Here is a 24,111-nt window from a genome sequence, read left to right on the forward strand (position 1 = left end):
TCTTCTCCCAGTGGGGTCACATAAGACGCACTGAATTCCTCAAGCACTGAACTGTGACCATGCATGTGAAATGTCTACTAGGGGGCCTATTACAGACTCAGTGCCCAAGGTTTTTATTTGGGGCTGATCATGCAGGCAGCCTCTACCTACCACATACCAAAATTCCCGACTCCTTAAAGGAAAGCAGGTATTCAGCACAAATCCCGCTGTCTGTACAGACAGGCACTCTGTGAGCCACTCTTTTTATCAGTTAAGGAATTGGGAGACCCCTCCCCAAATCAAAGATCAGACGCCAACCAGGATCAACCTTACAAGCAGGCCTTTCTAAGGATAACTGTGTTAATTAACTCTTTCTGCATAAGCATGTTCCTGTCAAATCAATTGGATTAAACCACATTCTTCAAAGCAGTAACTTGAAATATAATGTGGTCACCTGGAATTACAAGCTTTTTATAACTAAATAAGCCATAGGGTACAGGAAAAGTGACTTTTAACAATGCACTATCCAAATCTGTTTTTATTAAATCCTGTGCCTTTACTAATTTTACTTTAAAAATTTTCCTCAAGTCCAGTGAGCAGTGGTCAAATCCAAACTCAGCCAAAAAGAGAGTCATAAAAATGCAGTTCACAGCCAGAAACTAAAATATTCAATTCACAGACTTGAGTTGACACAACTTTGCCCACAATTTGGCCACATAGCCAGAAATTTCAGAATAATTCAGAGGTTCATAAAAATCATTCCCCAAACTCCAGGGAGACTATGTCATGTTCTTGAGTCTCCTCTCTTATAGCTCAGTCAGTTCCACTTGAAACTCATTGCTCTGGTGGGAACCCTGAGGTTTGAAGTCCAAAGTCACTCAGAAACAGAATGGATGATCCATACTCAGCCACAGTTCTAATCTTTTTTTTTTTTTTTTGGCTGTACGCGGGCCTCTCACTGCTGTGGCCTCTCCCGTTGCGGAGCACAGGCTCCAGACGCGCAAGCTCAGCGGCCATGGCCCACGGGCCCAGCCGCATCACGGCATGTGGGATCTTCCCGGACCGGGGCACGAACCCGTGTCCCCTGCATCGGCAGGCGGACTCTCAACCACTGCGCCACCAGGGAAGCCCAGTTTTAATCTCTTTTGAGGTGCTCACAGTGATGCACCACCCAGGGTCCACTTTAAGGAGGGACTTGTTGACTCAGCTGCAGGAAGTGCTATCAGCCAACAGCCTTCAGCTTTCAGCCCACTAGGGATTACAGCAGCCGCAGAGCTACCTTGCCCAGGGTCACGCCCTTCCTGGGGCAGCCCCCATCCAATGACTGATTCAAGTGGGAATATAAAGACCCAGCCTTCCCAGCCAAACGTGGGACAACTCTGATGGACCTTTTTTTTTTTTTTTTTTTTTTGCGGTACGCGGGCCTCTCACTGCTGTGGCCTTTCCCGCTGCGGAGCACAGGCTCCGGACGCGCAGCCTCAGCGGCCATGGCTCACGGGCCCAGCCGCTCCGCGGCATGTGGGATCTTCCCGGACCGGGGCATGAACCCATGTCCCCTGCATTGGCAGGAGGACCCTCAACCACTGCGCCACCAGGGAAGCCTTGATGGGCCATTTTAATGTTCAAGCACCCCTTGGGGTCAACTGAGCCTGTCTTCAGGCCCGCATTGCAGCTTGACCTCTTTGCCCAATCCAGCTTTCTCTGTCTCTCTTCTACAGGCGCTGACCCCGAGGGCATTCCTTAGTAAACATCCTGTATGTTACATTTTATGTCAGCAGCTGACCCCTGGAGAAGCCAGCCCATAACGTAATTGGGTAGGACATTTTGAAGCATCTTTTCATTCCATTGAATGAAGGCAGATCAGCAACTGGGACCAAGGGCCATCCGCTCAATCCATGTGTCTTTCCCAGCCCAACCAGAGCACCTTCTAAAGAAATCAGCAGTGTCCTTCCTCCTCGCAGTCTCAAATTCAAGGTATTTGGATGTTATATTATCTTCGGTCTGAAAGTACAATCTTGTGAGTTAGTCTACATACAAGAAGGTGCATATCTTACAACCCTTACATTCTAGAGGTCTTTGTTCTATGGAAGAGGTTTGGTAATTTTTTCTGTTTCCATAGGCCAGTCTTATGCCTGAATTAAAAGAAATAACATATCTATCCTACATATCAACTTCTTCCCTAATTGCCGTAATCTGTCAGTGAAATCAAGACATGAACGTAAAGAAATTTCAGTATAAATTACTCTCTTTCTATATCCAGCAGTGAACCTAACTTTTAAAAATTCTTGGCACACAGCAGGAGCTGAGTACATTATTCCAGTTATCTTTTGCTGTTTAACAACCCTCCCCCAAATATAGTGATATAAAACAATGACAATCACTTGTTACTATTATCTCTCCAGATTCTGGGCTCACATAGGCAATCTCCCTCAAGTTCTCTCGTGTGCCTGTGGTCAATCTGTGCGTGAGGCTTGAGTCGTCTCAAAGGCTGTTTTAGCCTGACACGTGTCTGGTGCCAAGACTGGGACAACTCAGACAGCTGGGGGCTGGAGCAGCTGGGGCTCCTCTGGCACCACCATCAATATGTGGGCTCATCACGTGGCCTCTCCAGCATGGCAGCTTCAGGGTAGCTGGACTTCTAACACGGCAGCTCAGCTCCTAAGGCGTGTTGAGAGGGACAGGGAGGGAAAGAGAAAGAGAGAAGAGAGAGACCAATGCTGTATCACTTTTTATGACTTAGCCCTCAAAAGTTACGCAGTGTCACTTCTCAGCATTCTGTTCATTAGAAGTGAGTCACTAAGGCCAGCTCAAATTCAAGGAGAGAGAAATAGACTCCACTTCCTCACAGGAGGAGTATTTATAAGAACTTGATGACTTTTTTTTTTTTTTTTTTTGCTGTACGCGGGCCTCTCACTGTTGTGGCCTCTCCCGTTGTGGAGCACAGGCTCCGGACGCGCAGGCTCAGCGGCCATGGCCCACAGGCCCAGCCGCTCCATGGCATGTGGGATCCTCCCGGACCGGGGCACGAACCCGTGTCCCCTGCATCAGCAGGCGGACTCTCAACCACTGCGCCACCAGGGAAGCCCTGCTGACATGTTTTAAAGCTACTGCATATGCCAAACCTTCTCCTTTTGAGCAGAAAAGCAGTTGAGCCTCCTTTGTTTCTTTCTTAGCTGGTGTTGCATTCTGACCACGTGATCCTGTTTCTGTGTACATTCCAGAAAACTTACAAGAAAAATGACAAGAGCCAACATTTATTTAGAGCTTATTTTGTGCTGGTAATCTAAGTTCCCAAGTTCTCGATCCTGTTTTGAATTATCCTTCACTTAGTATCCAAATAAAATATCTCAAGTCCCCATCCACTGCACTGCGGGACAGTCCCTCCCCAGTATAGCTCTTTTCAGTGGACTACATTTTCCAGAGAAGGTCCACATTGAAATCTACTTCTTGGCTCCTGTTTCCACACTGCTCCTGTGCTAGAGACACCATCCCCTCTTTTTCCCCCAAATCATCACTAGCACGTTCACTGAAGGTTTGGACTAATTACATCTTAGTGCAGGAATCAACTTCCAGGTCAACGTCACTCATAAATATTTCCAGGAATTCATCAGCCATTTCCTACCTAACCATCTCCTCGCTCCGTGTTAACATGGAGAGGTCCTCTCCCACTCTCTAGATCAGCAGTTAAATGTTGGTAGCCACGCAACTGAAGCCTGCCCCAAGACCTGCTTTCGAAATTTGCATTAGATGATAACATTGTAACAGTGTGAGTTTCCATTAAACCTCAGATTTCCAGCTTCTCTCGGGAAAAGGCAGGACAGGTTACCAACGTTCGGTTTACCTCCTCGCATGTCAGCAATCAAGTAAGTGTAGCCAGTATCATCCGATCCCTGGCTTCTGGTCATTGAAAGTTCCTTTGGCCCACTTCATTCATTACAGTAACCTCCAGCTCCTCTAGACATCTGGGTTTGCAACCCCTTGCCCTAAGATCCACTTCCTCCTCCACCCCTTCCCCATGTTCCCAGGCCCCTATCGCTCCTCTTTAGAACCCACACAAACCCAAAATTCCACTCACTTTATGATACTAAATAACTCAGCTTTTTCATTATCTTGCTCATACACCTGGTCAATTAGACCAGGGGTCAACAAGCTTTTTCTATTAAGAGCCAGATAGTAAATATTTCAGGCTTTGCAGGCCATATGGTCTCTGCTACAACCATACAGTTCTTCTGTCATGGACCAAAAGCAACTGTTGGGGAAATATTAAAAAACGTATTTTCTGCCAACCCAGAAGACCTCTCCGCAAAGTAGAAGAGAAAGAAAATAGTTTTATTATTGATTAAGTATTAAACCAGAGTGTGGTACTCATCACAGGCAATCCACTAAAGGAATTTAGAAGACAGACAGAAATCTCACCTTTATATATAGCCAGGCAGATACAGCCCGTTAACACGCATGGCCTCAAGAAAAATAACTAGTCCTCAAGTGAGAGGCCCTGACAACACCATTTGTTACACACAATTCATCCTAAATTCACCTGGTAATTGGGGTGTCCATCTGTGTTAGCTAATTGCCTTTATCCAAAAGAATAATACAACTTCTCACATCTCTATGACCGGTAGGTAGTTACAACTTGGAGCCAGTTGCTGGTGAAGTTAGGCTCCTACCCTCCCAGGGAAATTGGGAGATGGAGTTCCACATTCCTTGATGACTGCATTTCAAAGAGATGGTTCCCATATCTTTGAGAAAACACTCTTAGGTTGTAAAACTGACCAGAGGCTTTTTTAGCTTTCAAAAGTTTTATGTACATCTCAAAGGGACAGAGAAAGCATTAACAATTGCAAGTTTTCTAAAGCTGAAATGGAAAGTGGAGGGGAGATTTCTTCCCTTTTCAACACATATTTATGGCATATTTATGATTTAAGCATATTTATGATTTAGGCATATTTATGATTCCTTCAATAAAGTACCATTTTGCCCTTCAGAAAGACTGGCTCCATTTGCATTGCTATCATTAATGGATGATATCTACTTTCCTCAAGATTTGCAGGCTTTGGGTTTTATCACTTTTCAAAAGTTTTTCTAATTGTATTTTTAGGTACAAAATGAAACTTCCCAGTAGGTGAAGTATTACCAACAAGGTTGACTGAATATTTTAAAAATCATGATTTAAGATCATGTTTCTCTTGTGGGACTATCTTTTAATCATTTGTTTAAGGGACAGTTGGTATTTTTGCCCATTTATATGAGCTCTTTCTACTTTTCAGTTATTGAACTTTTGTGTTTACGTGCAATTTCTCCATTCTTCTGAATTTTTAAAATCTTCGCTTTACTGATGTACTTTCCATCAAAGCTAAAACTATCTAAGTAATGAACCTGTCCAACTTTTTTCATTTCTATTCCATCAAAAGTCAAAAAGTGATTTCCTCTAGTGCTAGTCTGTTCACATACATGAGAGTGTATTTGTTTTGATTTTTAAGCATTTAACTTTCAATCCATCTGGAATTTTTTGGAGAGTATGGTGGAGGGTGTGGGTCTTTTTAATATTCTCCTTATTGATATTCTTATATACCAAGGGTCTCAAATTGGTTACCAACAGATTTCAACGTCTCCTTTCTCGACCCCTGGCCATCTTGGCGGCTGCTCTTGGTTGGGGGTGTCCCGCACCCGAGGCAGGGAGATGGTGGCTGCAAAGAAGAAGAAAAAGTCACTGGAGTCAATCAACTCTGGGCTCCAACTCGTTATGAAAAGTGGAAAGTATGTGCTGGGGTACAAGCTGACTTTGAAAATGATCAGACAAGGCAAAGCGAAACTGGTCATCCTCGCCAACTGCCCAGCCTTGAAGAAATCTGAAATAGAGTATTATGCCATGTTGGCCAAAACTGGGGTTCATCACTACAGTGGCAATAATATTGAATTGGGCAGAGTGTGTGGAAAATACTACAGAGGATACACAATGGCTATCATTGATCCAGGTGATTCTGATATTATTAAAAGCATGCCCGCACAGACTCGTGAAAGGTAAATCATGCACAATTTTTCTTTAATAAAAATGGCCAGAGCTTGTTTTTAAACAAACAAACAAACAAAAGATTTTAATGTCTGCTAGGAAAAATTCTTCTCATGACTCCTTTTGAACCTAGAATACTCTGATGTTGTTGCCCATTTATTTTTCCACATAAAATAAAAATTACGTGAATTCTATGAAGCATTTTATTTCTAATCAGTGGCTGGTCACCTGAATCCAATAATGTCATGTCCTGTTCTGAGTTGAGGCTGAGTTGCAGCCCTGGTAAGGCTCAGTCTACCTCAGTTTTACTCCTGTCTCTTCAGGATTTTTGGCAGAAATCCCCCTGATGAGTCCAGAATTCTAATCCTTGTACAAGATTTTGGAAGGCTCTGTTCTGCTTGCAGAAGTTTTCTGCTTCTGTTTTTAGAACTCTAGACTCATGCATCCCCAGAATTTAACAGATGATCTGAAGGGACCTCCCAAATCTCCTGCCATAGCTCTGCTGATCTGTCTCCCAGCTCTGCTGATCTGGTCTTCCCTGGGTGCGAGCCCTGAGATCATCAGCCTCGGGCCCACGCCCAGAATCAGCAACTAACACCTGGGTGAAGTGGCTGCAGAAGTCAGCCCTCCCTCTCCAAGATTCTCCCTTTCTGGAGTCTCAGCCCCTCCGGTTCTCTCTCGTTGACTCAGCAGCTCTCCTCTGTCTGAAAATAGATGATTTCTCTATTTTGTTTCAATTTTCTGGCTGTTTTAGGTATGAGGGCTGGTCTGTCACAGTCTAATCCAACTCAGTTAGAAATAAGTTCATTTCATCTTAAACATTTTCATTGTATCTTCTTATATTTTAAAACCAAAAAAGTTTCTAATTGAGATATATATTAAAAAAAAACCCACCATGCCACTTCACACCTACCAGGATAACTAAATCAAAAAAGGCAGACAATAATAAGTGTTATCTAGGATGTGGAGAAAGTGCAACACTCATACGTTGCTGATGAGATATTAAATGATACAACCACTTAGTAAAACAGTTTTGCAGTCCCTCAGAAAGTTAGAGTTTACTACATGATCCACAAATTTCACTCCCAAGTAGGTACATATTCAAGAGTGAAACATATGTCCACACAAAAGCTTGTACACATATGCTATAGACAAAATCTTTGTGTCCCTCCAAAATTCATAAAGCCCTAATCTTCAATGTGATGGTATTTGAAGTTGGGGTCAGATGGGAGGTAATTAGGTTTAGATGACATAATGAGGATAGAGCCCCCGATGGGATTAGTGCCCTTATGTGAAGATGAAGAGAACAGATCTCTCTGTCTCTCTCTTTCTCTCTCTCCACTATGTGAGGAAATAGCAAGAAGGGGTCATCTACAAATCAGGGAAAGGGCTCTCATGAAGAACCCAATCATGCTGGCATCCTGACCTCAGATTTCCAGCCTCCAGAACTGTAAGAAATTAATGTTTGTTTTTTCAACCACTCAGTCCATGGTATTTGTCATAGCAGCCCAAGCTGACTGAGACAACAAATATTCATAGAAGCTTTATTCACAACAGTCAAAAATTAAACAATCCATCATCTCCAAAATATACAAATAGCTCATGCAGCTTAATATCAAAAAAACAAACAACCCAATCAAAAAATGGGTGGAAGACCTAAATAGATATTTCTCCAAAGAAGATAGATGGCCAAGAGGCACATGAAAAGATGCTCAACATCACTAATTATTAGAGAAATGCAAATCAAAACTACAATGAGGTATCACCTCACACCGGTGAGAATGGCCATCATCAAAAAAAATCTACAAACAATAAATGCTGGAGAGGGTGTGGAGAAAAGGGAACCCTCTTGCACTGTTGGTGGGAATGTAAATTGATACAGCCACTATGGAGAACAGTATGGAGGTTCCTTAAAAAACTAAAAATAGAATTACCATATGACCCAGCAATCCCACTACTGGGCATATACCCAGAGAAAACCATAATTCAAAAAGACACATGTACCCCAGTGTTCACTGCAGCACTATTTACAATAGCCAGGTCATAGAAGCAACCTAAATGCCCATCGACAGACGAATGGGTAAAGATGTGGTACATGTATACAATGGAATATTACTCCACATAAAAAGGAACGAAACTGGGTCATTTGTAGAGACATGGATGGGCCTAGAGAGTGTCATACAGAGTGAAGAAAGTCAGAAAGAGAAAAACAAATATTGTATATTAACTCATATATGTGGAATCTAGAAAAATGGTACAGATGAACCAGTTTACAAGGCAGAAATAGAGACATAGACATAGCGAACAAACGTATGGACACCAAGGGGGGAAAGGGGAGGTGGGATGAACTGGGAGATTGGGATTGACATATATATGTATCTATGTATAAAATAGATACATATATGTATAAAATAGATAACTAATGAGAACCTGCCGTATAGCACAGGGAACTCCACTGTACAGTAGAAACTAACACGATATTGTAAAAAAACTATACCCCAACAATTAAAAAAATTAATCCAAATGTCCATCATAAATGAATGGATAAATAAAATGTGGTATATCCATACAATAGAGTATTATTTGGCAATAAAAAGTAACAAAGTTCTGATACATTCTACAACATGAATGAACCTTATTTGATCACTGTGGTTCTACTTATATGACACTCTGAAACTACAGGGACCAAAATCTGACCAGTGTTTGCCAGGGGCTCACCTGGAGTGAAGAGGTTGATTACAAAGGGACTGGTGGGAATCTGGGGGAGTGTTGAAGTTCTTTTATATCTTTGTATCTTGTGGTTGTTACACAATTGTATACACTTCTCAAAAGCCACAGAACTATATACTAAACAGTATGAATCTGCTGTATGTAAATTATACCTTAATTTTTAGAAATACAGGAAAAGTCAATTAGTTAAATAATTAGTTAAAAGATATAGTGAATGAGAAAAGTTCATTTACAACAGCAAGAAAAAAGATAAAATATACAGAAACAAACTTAAGAAATTTCTATGTAAAAAAGCATGAACACTCTTTAAAGACACAAAAGTAGATCTGAACAAACGAAATGGTGAGAACACCTCAACACCATCTCAAGATGTCAGCTCTCTGCAATTTAATTTACAAGTTTAATGCAATTCAAATAAAAATCCCAGCGAGCTTTTTTTTTTGACATTGGTCATAAATCAGAAGCCTATCCTAAAGTTCATATTCTTGTGTACTTTTCTTTCATAAGGAAAGAAAAGTACACAAGAATATGGAGGAGAACATTGAGATGGAAGAGCTCTGTAGGGGGACTAGTCCTGACTTTAATGTATATACAAAGCATCTCTAAAACGGATGAATAAACAGGTCAATGGAGCAGTCAGTGGAACAGAAGTTCCAGAACAGCCAAACTACACCTAAAACTCTAGTATATGATATATAAAGGTGGTATCTCAAGTTACCGAGGCAGTGATAATCTTTTTAATAAATGCTGTTTGGATTTAAGTATTACCAGAGATAAAAATATGGATACCCATTCAGAAAAAAAGATAAAATTAGATCCATTTCTCAAAACATACACAGGAATATACAGGAAACATACACAGGAAGTTTATTAAGGAATAAACTTCAAATGGATCAGAGATCTAAATGTAAGAAATAAAGCATTACGAATAGAAAAAAAAAGCATGGGGAGACTATAACCTACATGTGATGTAGGGGAAAGCTTTTAAAATGTGACTAAAAGTCCAGATGCAATAAAATGAAAGATTGGTAAATTTTACTATATAAAAATAAAAAACGTTTGCCTGGCAAAAAAAAAGCCACAATAAGCAAACTCAAAAGACAAATGACAAAATGAGAGGAAATATTCATAGGATACATCACAAAAAATGACTAATATCCCTAACTTATAAGGAAAGTTTAAAATCTTGGGGGAAAGAGACCAAAAATGCTATGGAAGAGACTACGCACAACTCTCCTCTCCCAGGACAAGCCAGGGTGGTGAGCACCTACCCCAAGACAGGTGTAGAAGGACCGAGGCCTCTGCACCGCTTTGCCCACTGCGAGGCAGAGCGTCGCGCGTGCGCAGGACGCCTGGTGGGACAGCAGGATCTCCCCTTCCTCCCCGCCCCCCTGGAGCCCCTCACTATCCAACCTGAGGAAAAGCGCCAGGAAGAGGACGGGATCCCCGGCTCCTGGCGGAACTCTAGCTCATGGCCTTCAGTCTTTTTGGGCTGAGGAGGTACAACTTGGAGGTCAGTTCTTCAAAGGGTCGGGGGCCCCAGCACCCCAGGACGCTTAGACCAGCAGCGGCGGGGGCGCAGGCTCAGCCCTCCTCAGCTCTGCTCATCTGCCCGCACTGTCGGGCCCTGCCCCACCCAGCAGGCTGTGCCTTGATCTTCTTTTGCTTTCTTTTCTTCCCCCCCCCCCCCCCCCGCTTTCTTTTCTTCCCCCCCCCCCCCCCTCCCCCCCGGTACGCAGGCCTCTCACTGCTGTGGCCTCCCCCGTTGCGGAGCACAGGCTCCGGACGCGCAGGCGCAACGGACATGGCTCACGGGCCCAGCCGCTCCGCGGCATGTGGGATCTTCCCAGACCAGGGCACAAACCCGTGTCCCCTGCATCGGCAGGCGGACTCTCAACCACTGCGCCACCAGGGAAGCCCTCGCTTTCTTTTCTATGAAAATCGCTTATAGCTGTTTTACGATTATGTCACCTTTTTGGGACAGATGTTGCTGTTAGACAAATTCTGGGGTCAAAATCCTGGACTCTATAATTCATTAGTTGTGTAGACTCAGTCAACTGCATCTGTACAATGGGCAGAGCTGTAACTACTTCATGATGTTGTCATGAGGTTTAAATGAGATAATGTCTGTAGAGTGCCTCGCATATTTTATTTTAAAAAATCAATATTAGTTCCCATTTCTGCTGGGCAACCCATTTCTACCCCACCCCACTTTCCCTACACACTCATCCTCAGAAAAATACACTGGATCCTTTACATGCCCCCTAAGACAGGGATAGAATCAGGTGTCCCTCCGGCCTGACATTATTTAATGTTATTCAGCCAACATGTAGTGAAGGCCCTGGCATCGTGTTAAGATTATAAAGATGATTTAGACACGGATCCCTTCTCTCTGGGGTAAGTGTATTAGTAAGGGGAGAGAAAAGCAAAAAGAAAGAATACACATTTACTTGCTGTATCTTGAAAGGTCCTGGCGGGATGTAGATGGTATACTCAAAATGGGTAAGTGGATTTTGATATCACATCTGCATTAATAGAGATATGTGTAATATATTAGGAAACCAGAGAAAAGGTGGTTCATAATTTGGAGACAAATTAGAAAGAAAGTTTCTATACTAGTGGCATTTGAGTAAGAACTTGAGAGATGAAGAGGAGATTTGTAAGAGGAGAATGAGGTGCTAGGCCATGAGAGGGAGAGAGAGCAAGAGAGAATGAGAGCACACCCTTGTGCGCAGAGCAAAGGCCAGAAGAATAAAAGTATAGACTGTGGTTTGGAAGAGTTGGTAGCCTGGTGTGAGTGAACCATTAGTGGCTTGGCGGGGAGGAAGGGACATGAGGTAAGCAAAGTAGAATGAAAAATACTTGACGGCCATGCTGTGGAGTTTGAACTTTATTTTCTAGGTCAGTGTCCTCAAAATGTGGTTCCCAGACCAGCAGTATCAGCATCATCTGGGACCTTGTTAGGAATGAAGATTTGGGGGCACAACCTCACATCTACTGGGTCAGAAACTCTGGGGGTGGGTCTTAGCAATCTGTGTTTTACTGAGCCCTCCAGGTGATCTGACACAAGATCAGGTTTGAGAAGCACTGCTCTAGACATCAGGGAGTCACTAAAGGCACTTCATCAGAGGACTGATGCAATTGGAGCTGTTTTTTCAAAAGATAGTTTGAGGTGGGAGGAAGAAGGGGGAAGGGGACAGAGTCTTTAGGGGGCATTCCAGTGATTCTGGTGGGGGAACAAGGAAGATGCCAACTGGACAGTGAGCTTTGAAATGTGGGAGAGGCAGGACTGGTGACAATAGATTTGTGGGGTATGGGTGTGGACAAAGAATGTCACCTGCCATTTCAGTGAAGAAAGGATGTTTTGGCTCTGAAGCCATCAAACACTGCAGCTGTCTTTCCCCACACCTGACCCCCACAGTGCACCCCAAGGGGAATTCAGGGTGGAGAAAAAGAGGATACTGGCTCTAGGTAGTGAAGATGCATAGTTTCGTGCTTTTCTATGTATATGGCTTATTGAAATTTTCCTTTGATTTGCATCTTAACTTGAAAAGCAGTGGCACAGGGTGGGGTAAGGGGTGAGAACCCAAGGTATTGCATAGCATTTTATCTTAGTTTGTTCTCACCTTCACTGACCTGATGTGCACCTCCCCAACAAATTGTTACCATCTTACTCTTTGCCTAGGGCTCTGTGTTTTAGAGGCTGCAAGTCTCAATTAATAGAAAAGGAAATAGTGCCCAACTCCCATATGGAAATCAAGGCAAAAACAGTACCAAACCAAAAGATAAGTGTAAGGAAGTCCAACAAAAGTTTGGTTTTTCTCCTAATGGCTGCTTTGATGCTATCTGTGATGTTGTGATTTATAATAAGAATATATGTTTGGTCTTCATCCCCATTTCTGGCACTGAGCTCCTAAAACCCTTGAAATTTCCGCAGTGCTGAGAGTGAAAAGGGTTCTTTTGTTATGTTAATGAGGTGACTTTTGGGAAGCACCTAAGGTTGGGGGCTGGTTGCCAGAGAAACCAACCGTGATTAGAGGGTTGGAACTTTCAGTCCAGGGAGAGGAGAGGGACTGGAGATTGAGTCCAATCACCAATGACCAACGACTTAATCAGTCATGTCTATGTTTTTAAGCCTACATAAAAATCCAAAAGGACGGGGTTTGAAGAGCTTCTGGGTTTCAATTCACTTGGAGATTTGGGGAGAGTGGCTGTTGTCCAACTGAAGTTCGTGTGCCAGATGCACAGTGAGGCCAAACAAACTGAAATGTTGGAGTTTGGAATGGAGAAAGGTTTATTGCAGGGCCAAGAAAGGAGAATGGACGGCTCACGCTCAAAAGACCCAAATTCCCTGATGGTTTTTGGGGAAGAGTTTTTATAGGCAAAATTGGGTTGGGGAGAGAGCTGCAGGGTGTGTGACCTCCCTCTGATGGTTTGGTGGGGAGGTAACTGGGTGGTGTTCCTGGAATCTCAATCATCAGCTGTCTGGTTCCACCCAGTCTGAAGTCCACATGCTTGTTTTCAGCCTGAAGTTACCATCCTCCACCTGGGTGGGGACCTTAGTTCCTGTAGAAGAACTCAGAGATGATAAAAGAAATTTTCACATGTTGAGGTAAAGGGAAGTCCTTCTGGCTTATGCATGAGTTAACTTGAATTTTATGCTAACTAGAATAGCCAGTTTGTGGCCTATCAAACATACACTGTACATCTGCTTTAATTATTAAAGAAAAGGGTGTATTGACCAGAAGTAAAGAATGTCCATGTTAAAAATAAAGATTAAATGCCTCCCTTCCTGGGATGCCAATGCTGGTACTCCTTTGATGATGAGAATACCTTCCCAGGTGCGAAGGCCATACTACTTGCTGTGTACGTCCTGATGCTTTTTGGGTTTTTTTTGTTTTTGTTTTTGAAACCTTGAAGGAATGTATCCCTGACTTGTTGGATGTTCTTTGTTCTGACAAGACATAAAACTGTGCTGAAAACCATGCTTCTCCAGAGCAGGTCTCAAGAGTTATCTGAGAGGCTGTCTTCTGGGCTATAGCCCTCAGTTTGGCTCAGATAAAAGCCTTTTCTATTCCTATTATAAATCGTTTACTTATTATTTTTGTGGACAGAGATATGTATCCGATTGTTATGTATGCCCCTTGAGGAGGAACCAGGAGCCTGCCCGTTGCTGCATTATTGCTTCTTGACTGCCTTTCCTTTGTTTCTGCATTCCCTCACTCCTCTAATTAGTAACTGTTTGAATCTGCCCTTTGGAACTCAGGGAAGGTCTAGGAGGCTGAAACCTTTTTCCTACAAACAAGAAATGGGGGACACGGAAATGCTTTCATACCCAGAAGAGCCCCACAGGGTTCTGCTCGGTTTCGTGGCGCACCTGGAAAAGGCATGGAAGCTCCATGCCCTTTCCCCATAGGCATCTCTTCCATCTGACTGTTCCTGAGTTATATCATTTTATAGTAAACCAGTAATCTAGTGAGTAACCTGGTTTCCTGAGTTCTGTGAGCTGCTCTAGCAAATTACTTGAACCCAAGGAGGGGGTCATGGGAACCTCTGATTTTATAGCCATTGGGTCTGAAGCACAAGAACAATCTGGACTTGCAATTGGCACCTGAACTGGAGGGCAGTCTTGTGGGGCTGAGCCCTTACCTCTGGAATCTGATGCTATCCCCAGGTGGAAAGTGTCAGAATTGAGTTGAATTGTAGGACACTCAGCTGGTGTTGGATTGCTTCGATGTATGGGGGAAAATCCCACACATTGAAACTGGATGCAGAAACTTACTATCTTTAGGGAGACATCAAATATCTCAATATTATTTGTAATTCTCTTTTTTTTTTTTTGGAGAAAAAGGTGCCCTAATTTGCTGGGGCCTAGTGAGCCATTTCAGTAATCCAGCACTAATGCTAGAAAGGTGAAACAAAAACTCTTGCAGCAAGGAGGGGCAAGTGTAGTTCGATGGGTTATTATGTAGAAGGAGAGAAGTGATGAAACCTGCAGCCTACCTTTACCTTTGTAGTAACCTATGTGTTAAGGAGGAAAAATACTAAGAAATGTGATTTTTACAGCTGAACGTGGCAGCAGTGAAGTCAACAGTAAAGTTCTATTGTGATACTATTTAGCAAAAGCTACACACAAAATCAAGCAAAGACATCTCTCCACATGGTATGTTGTACACTGTATGTATTGTAGGAAACACCCAGAATCTAAACCTAAGGAAAAAGAAGTGGGAAGGAACGCAATCTGGTCCTAAAATGGATATAACTTTATTTATAGCAGATATCAATGATAATACCTTCCACAGAGCAAGAGCAGTAATCCGAAGGCTCACCAACCACACTAGGAAACTTGCGTACACATTGCAATCAAGGATCCAGACCTTAGCAGGGACCAAACTTTTGATTTTTTGAAGCAAATTTAGCTAAAATATCCATAGATACAAAACAATCATAACTCTAAGACTTTAATGAATCACCAAAAACTAAATGTCTAATCTGATTTTTTTAAAAAAGACATATCATTTACCTTAAACTTCCTCAACTCTCTGGACAAAGAAAAAGATTCTGGGTTTTTAAGTTCTTCAAACAGGAATTCCTCAGAGGAAATCTGCTTTGAGCACTGTGCAGGAATCCATTTCTGAGAGAAGCTCAGAATAATGGGGAGTCCTCAGCCTCCTCCATGGAGGAAAAGACCCCTGTAGGAGACAGTACAGCTCTAGGGCACAGAAGCCTTGGAGCCAGACTAACTCCTTCGAATCCCAGAACTTCTGCTTATTAATTATGTGATCTTTGTCAAGGTACTTATCCTCTCTGTGCATGTTTTCTCAGTTATGAAACGGGGATGCCAATAGTATCAATCACACAGATATAAAGCTCTCATAAAGGGGACAAAATAAGTATACAATATTAACTATTACTGTCTGACCAAAAAAACTGTGTGTACACGTATCTTTAGGAAAAGAAAATGACATCTCTTTCATCATTTTTGGAGAGAGGCTGGGACATGGATAACGAGATAGTATGCTATTAAAACTTTCTTCTGACTTGAGGAACCATTTAAAAGTAAATTTTGACATGTCCGTATTCCTTATGGTAGGCACGACTCTAGCCTTTTCTCTGTCCAGACAATTTTAGGGAGACATATTTTAAGGGAGAAAGCACTGACGTGGTAGGACTTAGCAAAAGGGAGGAAAAGGGTTTTTTCTCATTTTTCTCATGAGAGTCTATGGAGATTCCTGTGATTTACCTGTTAAAACTGCAAGCGGGGTATACATAAAAGTACAATAGGGCTTCCCTGGTGGCGCAGTGGTTGAGAGTCCGCCTGCCGATGCAGGGGACACGGGTTTGTGCCCCGGTCCGGGAAGATCCCACATGCCGCGGAGCGGCTGGGCCCGTGAGCCATGGCCGCTGAGCCTGCGCGTCCGGAGCCTGTGCTCCGCAACGGGAGAGGCCACAACAGTGAGAGGCCCGCGTACCGCAAAAAAAAAAAAGAAAAAGTACAGTTATATCCAGAGGGAAAAATGTTCAGAGATGGGTAGCATTACTAGGGCAGGGGAAGTGCACACCATATGGCAGGTTATAGGAATCAGCAGGGAGCAAGGACAAAGTTAGAGGCCGGTCAGAGTTCAGAGGTCATGAGTTCTGGAGTAAGAAACTCCGTTTCCCAAATAAGTGGTGAGGACTCCAGAGCTGTCTTCCTTACTCCTGCCTCTGCCAAAGATTTAGGGAACATGTTTCTCTGCGGGGTTACTAGCAACTTGAGTGAGGCAGCAAACATTTATTAAGCACCAACTGTTCACCAGGCTCTGTGTTGTCAAAAATAATAGCCTTATTCCCTTTATTACCAAGGTTGCTCAGTCTCTGTCCTGGCCACTCCTCTGGCCATGGTGCAGGGAGGTTAACGGAGGTCTCTAATTTTCCATAACCAAAGCCTTCCTCCCACCCGACCACCCTTCACATTAAGGTTTTACTTTTAGGGTGGGGATCAAAGAGCAAACAGACAAAACTGAGGGACTACCCGAGAGATGGCAATAAAAGGAGGATCCACTGACAGCTGGTACTTCAGCTGAACAACACAGAAGATGATTTCAGATCCACAGAACTCCACCCCTCTAGGCTCCACAAAGATGACACGAGAATGAGGCACACTACCTCTGCAGCAAGATTACACAGATCTTCCAGAAAATGTAACACTCCAGAAATGACAGACCAGCAGATTCTTACTCTTACACAAAGCACTTCTTTTTTTTTTTTTTCTGGCTGTGCAGCCAGGATTTTAGTTCCCCAACCGCAGGATCGAACCTGTGCCCCCTGCAGTGGAAGCGCTCGGAGTCCTAACCCCTGTACCGCCAGGGAATTCCCCACAAACCACTTCTTGAGATGAAACAGTTTTAAAGGTGTTTTTACATAAGGATTTAGATTAGAATTTACTCTGCTTCTTCAACTGTGCCTTTTGCAAGCTTGGCTCAACTTATCCTTCCAATACTCTTCTTACTCAATTCCTTTATCCTTCAGCTCCTGTTTGACGCGTTTCAGATAGCCAGGATCAGGGTAGCCATACCTGCAGAAGAAAAAGGCCCTTAGCTTCATCACAGATGGTTTTAAAGAATCTGTACAGTAGGTCCCTGGCATTAGCATTCAGTGTTGCAAGTATTCACAAGCAATCCTGAAGGCTGATTTGTAAGTGTGCTGCTGTGAGTCATTTCGCTAGTGAGCAGGCCTAGCTGTCTGCCCAGGATCTGCATTCCAACAAGACTTTAATTTTCAGCTCATGGTAAGCAATAACTCTTATAAAGTTATAATATACTATATTTTTAGGGACGGTAATCATTTTGCTACAGGAAGATTTTCAAATTTGGGAAATTAAGTCTTAAGATGTATTCCCTTTTGAATATTAAGGGTCTGAGGTATTCTATCTGAATTTCATAAACAGCAATTGGATTGCCCATAATACAACTTCCATCCCCATTAAGTAAGACTTTTTCTAGAGTTCTGTTAGCCAAGTGAATTTAGGATCTCTATGGACTCATGGGAGGGGAGGGTAGAAGAAAGGGTGATCTTAAAAGAAGACGAAGTAAATAACATTCCTAGGATCTACCCTTCAAATAGACATGAAACCCCAAATTAAATCACCTTAGATACCATTCATCTTGGATTCTGAAGATCTGCTGCCCACTGATGCAAAATTTATTAACTGTATGACGCTTTGTGGTTGGGAGGGTAGAAGGTCATAGGAAGCAATCTTTCTGTCTTTGAGATTATCACCCCAGATGAGCATCTGTCAAAACACTGCATCCAATCCCACTGCTAGAAACTGTCTCCTTGCAGTCACATCCTCAAATTGCCATGTTTTACGACCTCTAAATTCTGTTTAGCAGCCATTCTGTTTCAAAAGCTTCTCACCTTTCTGGTCCCCCAAACCTGGACGTTTTGTGGTGGATATCATTCCACGTAATGACATCTGAGACTCCTAATAGTCGAGAGTCTCCCACTGTGAAAATCAGTTTTTGGTCAAAGGCCCTACGAAGCAGATGCAAAACCTCTCTTCCTTCCTCGTTATCAGGCAAGTATGCAGTTCGACATATTCCAGAAAATCTCTTTCCTGGGTTTGGGTGCTCTTTCTATATGAAGGCAAGAAAATGTCACATGAAAACATTGTGTCAGAATTTTATTAGATGTGTAGATGTGTTCATATGCATATAGAACAAACAAAAATCAACAAAAGTATTCAAGGTTTGCTCACGTTCCCCATATAATTCATATTTCTCCTCTTTCCCCAAGTTCATGCTGGGAACACTATCCACCTTCCTGACTTCCCCCACTCCAGTGCACAATCACCACCCACCCTTTCTCTGCCTTAACAGACACAAAAGATACCTAAATTATAAGTAAACATTGTTACCGTTATCAGCATTTAAAATCCTTGCATATGACCATGGAGGTAACTACCTGGGAAATCCACTGTCTAATTGGTAACAGAACAGTCCCCGTGGCTCTGGTGATCCCAGCACACTGGAAAGAAACCCATGGACCTCAGAAACACTTACTGTTTGTATGCCTCCTTCGATACTGTAAATAATCACAATGGTGCCATGGGATTCATAACCTGGAAGTGAGTCTCTTTTGAAAATGACATTCATGTTTCCATCTGGCTGATTCCCTTTCTGGACACCATAGGAAGTCTGGCACAAAGGACAGACTGGCTTATATGACAAGGCTTTCTTGATACAAGGGCTGCAGAAATCATGCTTGCACTTTGGGAGCACTTGTCTGTTACTAATGGTGTTCAAACAGATGGAACAGATGTCCTTTTCCTTGTCCACTTCTGACACCTCAGAACTGGCAGAGCGCTGCGATGTTGGTGAAGCTGTTTTTGAATCATTACTATCCGTGTCCGTGGGTGTTTCATTCCATTTCTCTCTAGCTAATGGAGACGTTCCCCCTCTGTTTAAGACGTACTGTTTTGCCTTTGTAAGGTGATTTGGCAACCCAATCAAAGTCACTGACTCTTGATTTAGCACAAAGTCTACACCTGGATGCCTTTTTCGAAAGTCATCAGAGAACTTGGTCCCATGTAAGTGCTTTCTCTCCTTGCCCAAAAGTTTCAGCAAAAGAACTTCTCTCATAATCTGACCTGAGACATGTTGATAGGCATCAATGAAACTTGAATAAGCATGCACAGATAGATCTAACTCCTTGGTTTTAGGTTCAAATAGAATGTAGGTTTTCTGACTTGTTCCCAAAACCCTACTTTGAGTGTCGTACTTCTTTTCTATCTGTGATATCTCCTGGAGTAACTCTGCTTCTAAAAGCTTATAGTGAGCAGTGTCAACCTCAATTCCATTCATCATGTGCTTGGGAGTCGATATTTTCACAGGTGCCTCGACAAGACTTTCAGAGATTTCTGAGGCAAGAAAACGTTTGGCAGCTGCAATGTCATATGTGGTCCCAAGGAGAGTTAATTCTCCTCCTCTCTCCTTTATAAGGAGCCTTGTAAACTGGTGACTTAATTCCTGTTTGATTTTGTGTGCCTGCTTACTGTCTGCCAGAGTAACACATTCCTGCTTCAGAGTCTTCACACGCTTCTGAAATTCTCTGACAAAAGACTCGCAAGCTGCTTCGAGGTTACCTGATTGACTTGAGGTGATGTCTAAACAGACCATATTCGGAGAACTCTTCTGAGTTTCAATTTTTATCCCAAACATTTTCTCTATTGAGTATATTTTATCAGGGCAGGTGTATGTGAAGTATTCAAAGAAAGCCAAGGGAACTTCAAAATGGTTGCTTTTTTCTTCCGACCTGGTTTTTGGTTCAGAGGGAGAAACACAGCTGTTCCCGTCCTGCTGATGGAGTGGCTCCCTCTCTGTTGTCAAAGGGGAAGATTCTCGTTTCTGCTCCTTTTCCAGGAGTTGTTCACTCAAGAAGCCATGTATTTTTTCAATATCTCTGAAGTCACCACGCACTTTCTCAATTCCTTCATGGCCCTTCACTCGCTCGACACTGGGGCAGAGAATGGCGATGTGTTCCCTCTGCTCTTCAGAGAACAGGTGACAGTTCAGTTCAGCTGTGACAGTAAGAAAGATCTGAAATTTTAAAAGGGAACAAATAAAATCTATTAGACATCCAGGTCTACGCTCCTCTCAGGAGAATGTCTAGAGACTAGAGAAATAACCGCTGTGACTTCTTTCCAATCCTTTTTGCAAAGCATGCAATGTATTACAACCCAGAGGCACCCAGCCCTGTCTGTATATTAGAATGGCCTGGGGAGAAAAAAAAAAAAAAACACCCAAGGCCCAAGCACATCTCCAGAGATTCTGATGTAAATGTAGAGCCCGGGCACTAACATTTTTAAAAGTTCCATGGACAGGAAGTCCGGATTCTAGAGCTGCCACTCTTGCTTTGACCTTGGGGAGTAGGGCAGGGGGAAGGCACTTTGTTCGACTTTCTGGGTAAATTGCTGTGTCTCTCACTGAAGAGTGTGAGCCTGGGAGGGAGCCATAAATCTGAGGATGATGTTTTTTCCTATTATTGTTTTTTCTCTTCTGCCCTCGTCCTTCTTTCTTTTTTTCTCTTTTTAAAAAACAAAACAAAACTAACCCCCTAACTGCATGCAATGTTGCTGGGCCCTCTAAACCCTGGCCTTTAGAAGCTCAAGAATAAGACAAACACCAGATTAGGTGAAAAAGGACAGAGGCAAATTGAATGTAATATAAAAGCAAGATTTCTAATGTTTTGTTCTCCCTCGAGGTCTTTGCACAAGCTATTTCCTCTGCATATAACATCCTTCCTCTAGATCTTCAAAATGTTTCCTGAATCCAGCCACTTCTCACACCTCCATCAGTACCACCGGAGTCCAAACCATTGTCACCTTGCGCCTGGCTCACTGCAACCCCTCCTAACTGGACTCTGACCTTCCACTTCAGCCTCTTCCTAGATTCTGTTCTCCACACAGCAGCCAGAGTGATCCTGCAGAAATGTGAATCAGATCACTCTATTGCCCTGCTTAAAACCATCTAAGGAATCTCCTAACATTTAAGTTAAAATCCAAAGTCCTAACCTTCATCCCTCAAAGACCTGACTTCTAGGTACCTCTCCAAGTTCCTCTCTCACTCTCTCTCTTGCTCTCTGCCCTCCAGCCATGCTTATCTCTCTCTTTGAAGCTCTTGGGCTCAGGATGTGAGCTCCTGTCTGGATGTGTGTGGGGAGGGGGGAGGGGGGGTGTCAACTTTACACTTGTTTTTTTCCCTCTGCCTAGAACCTTCTTCCCCTAGAAATCCACTTAGCTAGCTCCCTTACTTCATTTGTGTCTCTACTCAGAGGTCACCTCATTTGAGAGGTTTTTCCTGATATCCTCTTTAAAATAGTAGTCCTGTTACTATCATTTATCCTGCTTTATTCTTCTTCCTAGCAGATATTTATCACTGGCAGATATTTTATTCCGTATCTATATGTTTACTATTATTGTCTGGTTCCCTCACTAGAATGTAAGGTCCCTGAGGGCAGGGTCTGCTGTGCTCCTGGCTGATCTCCAGCTCCTGTGACAGTGCCTGGCACACAGTAGGCAGTTGATTTGTCCAATGACTCTGCATGGCTGGCCCCTGCTCATCATTCAAGTCTCAGGCCAAATGTCACCTCCTCAGAGACTCTGACTTCTGGTCGGAAATAACACAGATTCCTTCTCCTTCCTTGCCCTGGCCCTGTCAAGCTCTAAGGCGAAACCCCATTATATTTTCTCCTTAGCACGTATCACTCTCTGAAATGGTTTTATTTATTTTGTTTTCTTGCTTATTGTCTTCCTATGTACCTCTCCCCAGCAGGGACCTGTCTGTTGTGTTCACCTCTGTGTCCCAATGTCTACAACAGTGCCAGGCTCATAATGAATCCTCAGCAAATGGTCCTTGGACTGGAGAGTTAGCTGCAGGAACATACCTAGCTCCTTCAATACTCACCTTCTGGACACAGGAATCCACAGCGCTAGAAATGTCCTTTTCATTTGAATGCTTCTCACCGGGGCTTGCCCCTTTTTGTGACTGTGTCAAAGAAGACATCCTGGTGTTCTCTGCTGCATTGTCATTGGGTTCCAGGAATATAGTCACAGGTTTGTTGTCAACCACAATTTGGTGCTTTCCTTTCTTCAACACTCCCTCCTTACCTTCAGTGGAGACATTAAATACATACATACACATAGAAATGGGAGCAATTTCAAATAATCCTCTTACTCATGCATCTGTACCTTGCCCCAACAACCCTGCCAGTAAGGGCTGCTCCCTGCATATCCTGGAATGGTGGGTTGGTGATAAGGTGAGGGAGCTATTCAAAACTCTAAAGTAGGCAGCCTAAGTTCTACTGTAGAAAGGAAAGCTTAATGATAATGGAGTATCGTCCACTCATTAAAAGTCATGTTCCTGAAACTGTTGCCAGTTCCCCATTTCCCTGACACTCATTCTGAATTAAGTGAAAACAGCAGGAATCAGAAGTGTAGACTCAGTTTTAGAACTACTATGTGTTTACTGACATTCAGAGGAAAAGGCTGGGAGGAAATATATCAAAATGTTCACATTGTTTCTCTCCAGGTGGTTTTCTTTATTCTTTTCTCCCTTTTCCCTAGTGAGCATATATAACTTTTCGAATTCTCAAAAACAAAAAAGTGGAATAATTATGTAAAACATAAAAGTGAAATTCCTAAGTGACAAGGGCTGACAGGCATCTGGGGGTGGCAAGCGTGTTCTGAGAGCTGAGACATAGGAGTCACGGCGAGGAGGCTGCGAAGTATCAACTTTAAGGCACAGTCGGCCCAGGTCAGAGACTGGGCACTTGTGAGCTCTGTCCTACTCTCTGGGTTTGCGCCTCTTGCCAGCAGGACCCCCAGGTTCCTGTCCCCCACCAGACTTTCTCCCGCCCTCTCTCCTAGGTCAGCTTGAACTGGGTCTGCATGGAGCCCCCCACCCCTCCCCTCTTCCCAAGGACGGTGGTTGCCCCCCAGCCCGGGCCCGCAGCTCACTCGCCCTATGCACGAACTGCACCCGGAAGGTGTCCGAGTTGGGGTCGTTGCGGTCCCGGGCCTGCACGATGCACTCCCCGCCGCCCGACTCCCGGCTCTGGAAGTACTTTTCCAGCTTCCATGGTAGGCGGGTGCCGGGATGCGACACCCGCACGAGCAGCGGGGACGGCGGGCAGAGGTTCGAAGCCATGGCTCTCCGCATGGGGATGACGCCGCGACTGGCGACGCCGCTGTGCCGGGCACTGGCAGGGGTGCGTCGGGCCCCGCCGCCCTGGAGCGCAAAGTTTCAGTTTCGCTTTCCCGGAGATCTCTCTCGGTTCCCGGCAGAGCCGCACCCGCTCCTCTCTTCGCTGCCCTCCCTGCCGCGGACTGCCGGGTGAGTAGGTCCCGGCCCCTGTTCCCGGGGCGGTAGGGCGCCGAGGCGCCCGGGTCTCCTCTCCTGCGGACTCGGGCGGGGAACGGGCCGGGGAGAAGCGGTCGAGAGACGCGCCCAGGGCCAAGCCTCCCCTGGTGAGGATGGAGGCTGGGCAGATGCTCAAGTCAAAGAAAGTTTCTCCCGAGTTTTTGATTCCTTTTAACTCTTACTGTTGTTACTATTATTTGCAGCTGAAATGTAATTCATATTCTGAATTCAGGTTAAACTTACCTACATTTTTTAAAAATTTGAATTTGTTCACCTGCGTTGTGACACATCACATGTTACCTTCTCTAACGCTATGCTTTAGACTGGCTCTTGGGGCTTTTCTGCTCTCATTTCTCTATTTGGCCAATACTGAACTGCATGCTGTGCCCTGTGTACTAGGGAATAAAGGTGAAAGGGGAGGCACCTGACTTCACCGGCTGGTAAGGTGAGGTAGACTTGTGACTAAAAAAGCAAAATCTCTTGAAGGCCTTG

At 43.8% G+C, this 24,111-nt stretch overlaps 3 protein-coding genes across 3 annotated transcripts in view; 2 read left to right on the forward strand and 1 right to left on the reverse strand.

The window, feature by feature from the left end:
• Positions 1-5,636: 5,636 nt before the first annotated feature.
• On the forward strand, positions 5,637-6,004 carry LOC307186810 (large ribosomal subunit protein eL30-like; the record flags this gene model as incomplete). The annotated part of the gene is made up of 1 exon (XM_079922360.1): positions 5,637-6,004. Exon 1 carries the CDS (start codon positions 5,660-5,662, stop codon positions 6,002-6,004), a length of 345 nt encoding a protein of 114 aa, XP_079778486.1. The 5' UTR covers positions 5,637-5,659.
• A 9,029-nt stretch (positions 6,005-15,033) lies between these two features.
• On the reverse strand, positions 15,034-23,569 carry DTX3L (deltex E3 ubiquitin ligase 3L). The gene is made up of 5 exons (XM_079922600.1): positions 23,217-23,569; positions 22,165-22,367; positions 18,763-20,298; positions 18,119-18,336; positions 15,034-17,276 (listed from the first exon to the last, which is right to left on the reverse strand). The coding sequence occupies exons 1-5, from the start codon at positions 23,416-23,418 to the stop codon at positions 17,207-17,209; spliced, it is 2,229 nt and encodes a 742-aa protein (XP_079778726.1). The 5' UTR covers positions 23,419-23,569; the 3' UTR covers positions 15,034-17,206.
• The window catches only part of PARP9 (poly(ADP-ribose) polymerase family member 9), a 32,413-nt gene continuing 31,819 nt past the window's right edge, over positions 23,518-24,111 (forward strand). The window contains 1 exon segment of the mRNA XM_079922599.1: positions 23,518-23,592. The gene's annotated coding sequence lies outside the window, so the exon portion shown is untranslated.

The sequence above is a fragment of the Stenella coeruleoalba genome (assembly GCF_951394435.1).
Source record: "Stenella coeruleoalba genome assembly, chromosome: 5".
Lineage (NCBI taxonomy): Eukaryota > Metazoa > Chordata > Mammalia > Artiodactyla > Delphinidae > Stenella > Stenella coeruleoalba.

Coding starts and splice junctions, on each gene's coding strand:
- DTX3L (XM_079922600.1), bottom strand. CDS start 23,418: ATGCGGAGAGCCATGGCTTCGAACCTCTGCCCGCCGTCCCCGCTGCTC. Junction 20,299..22,164: donor TGGATTCCTGTGTCCAGAAG/GTGAGTATTGAA, acceptor TTAAAATTTCAG/ATCTTTCTTACTGTCACAGC. Junction 17,277..18,118: donor AGGTTTGGGGGACCAGAAAG/GTGAGAAGCTTT, acceptor TTTCTTCTGCAG/GTATGGCTACCCTGATCCTG.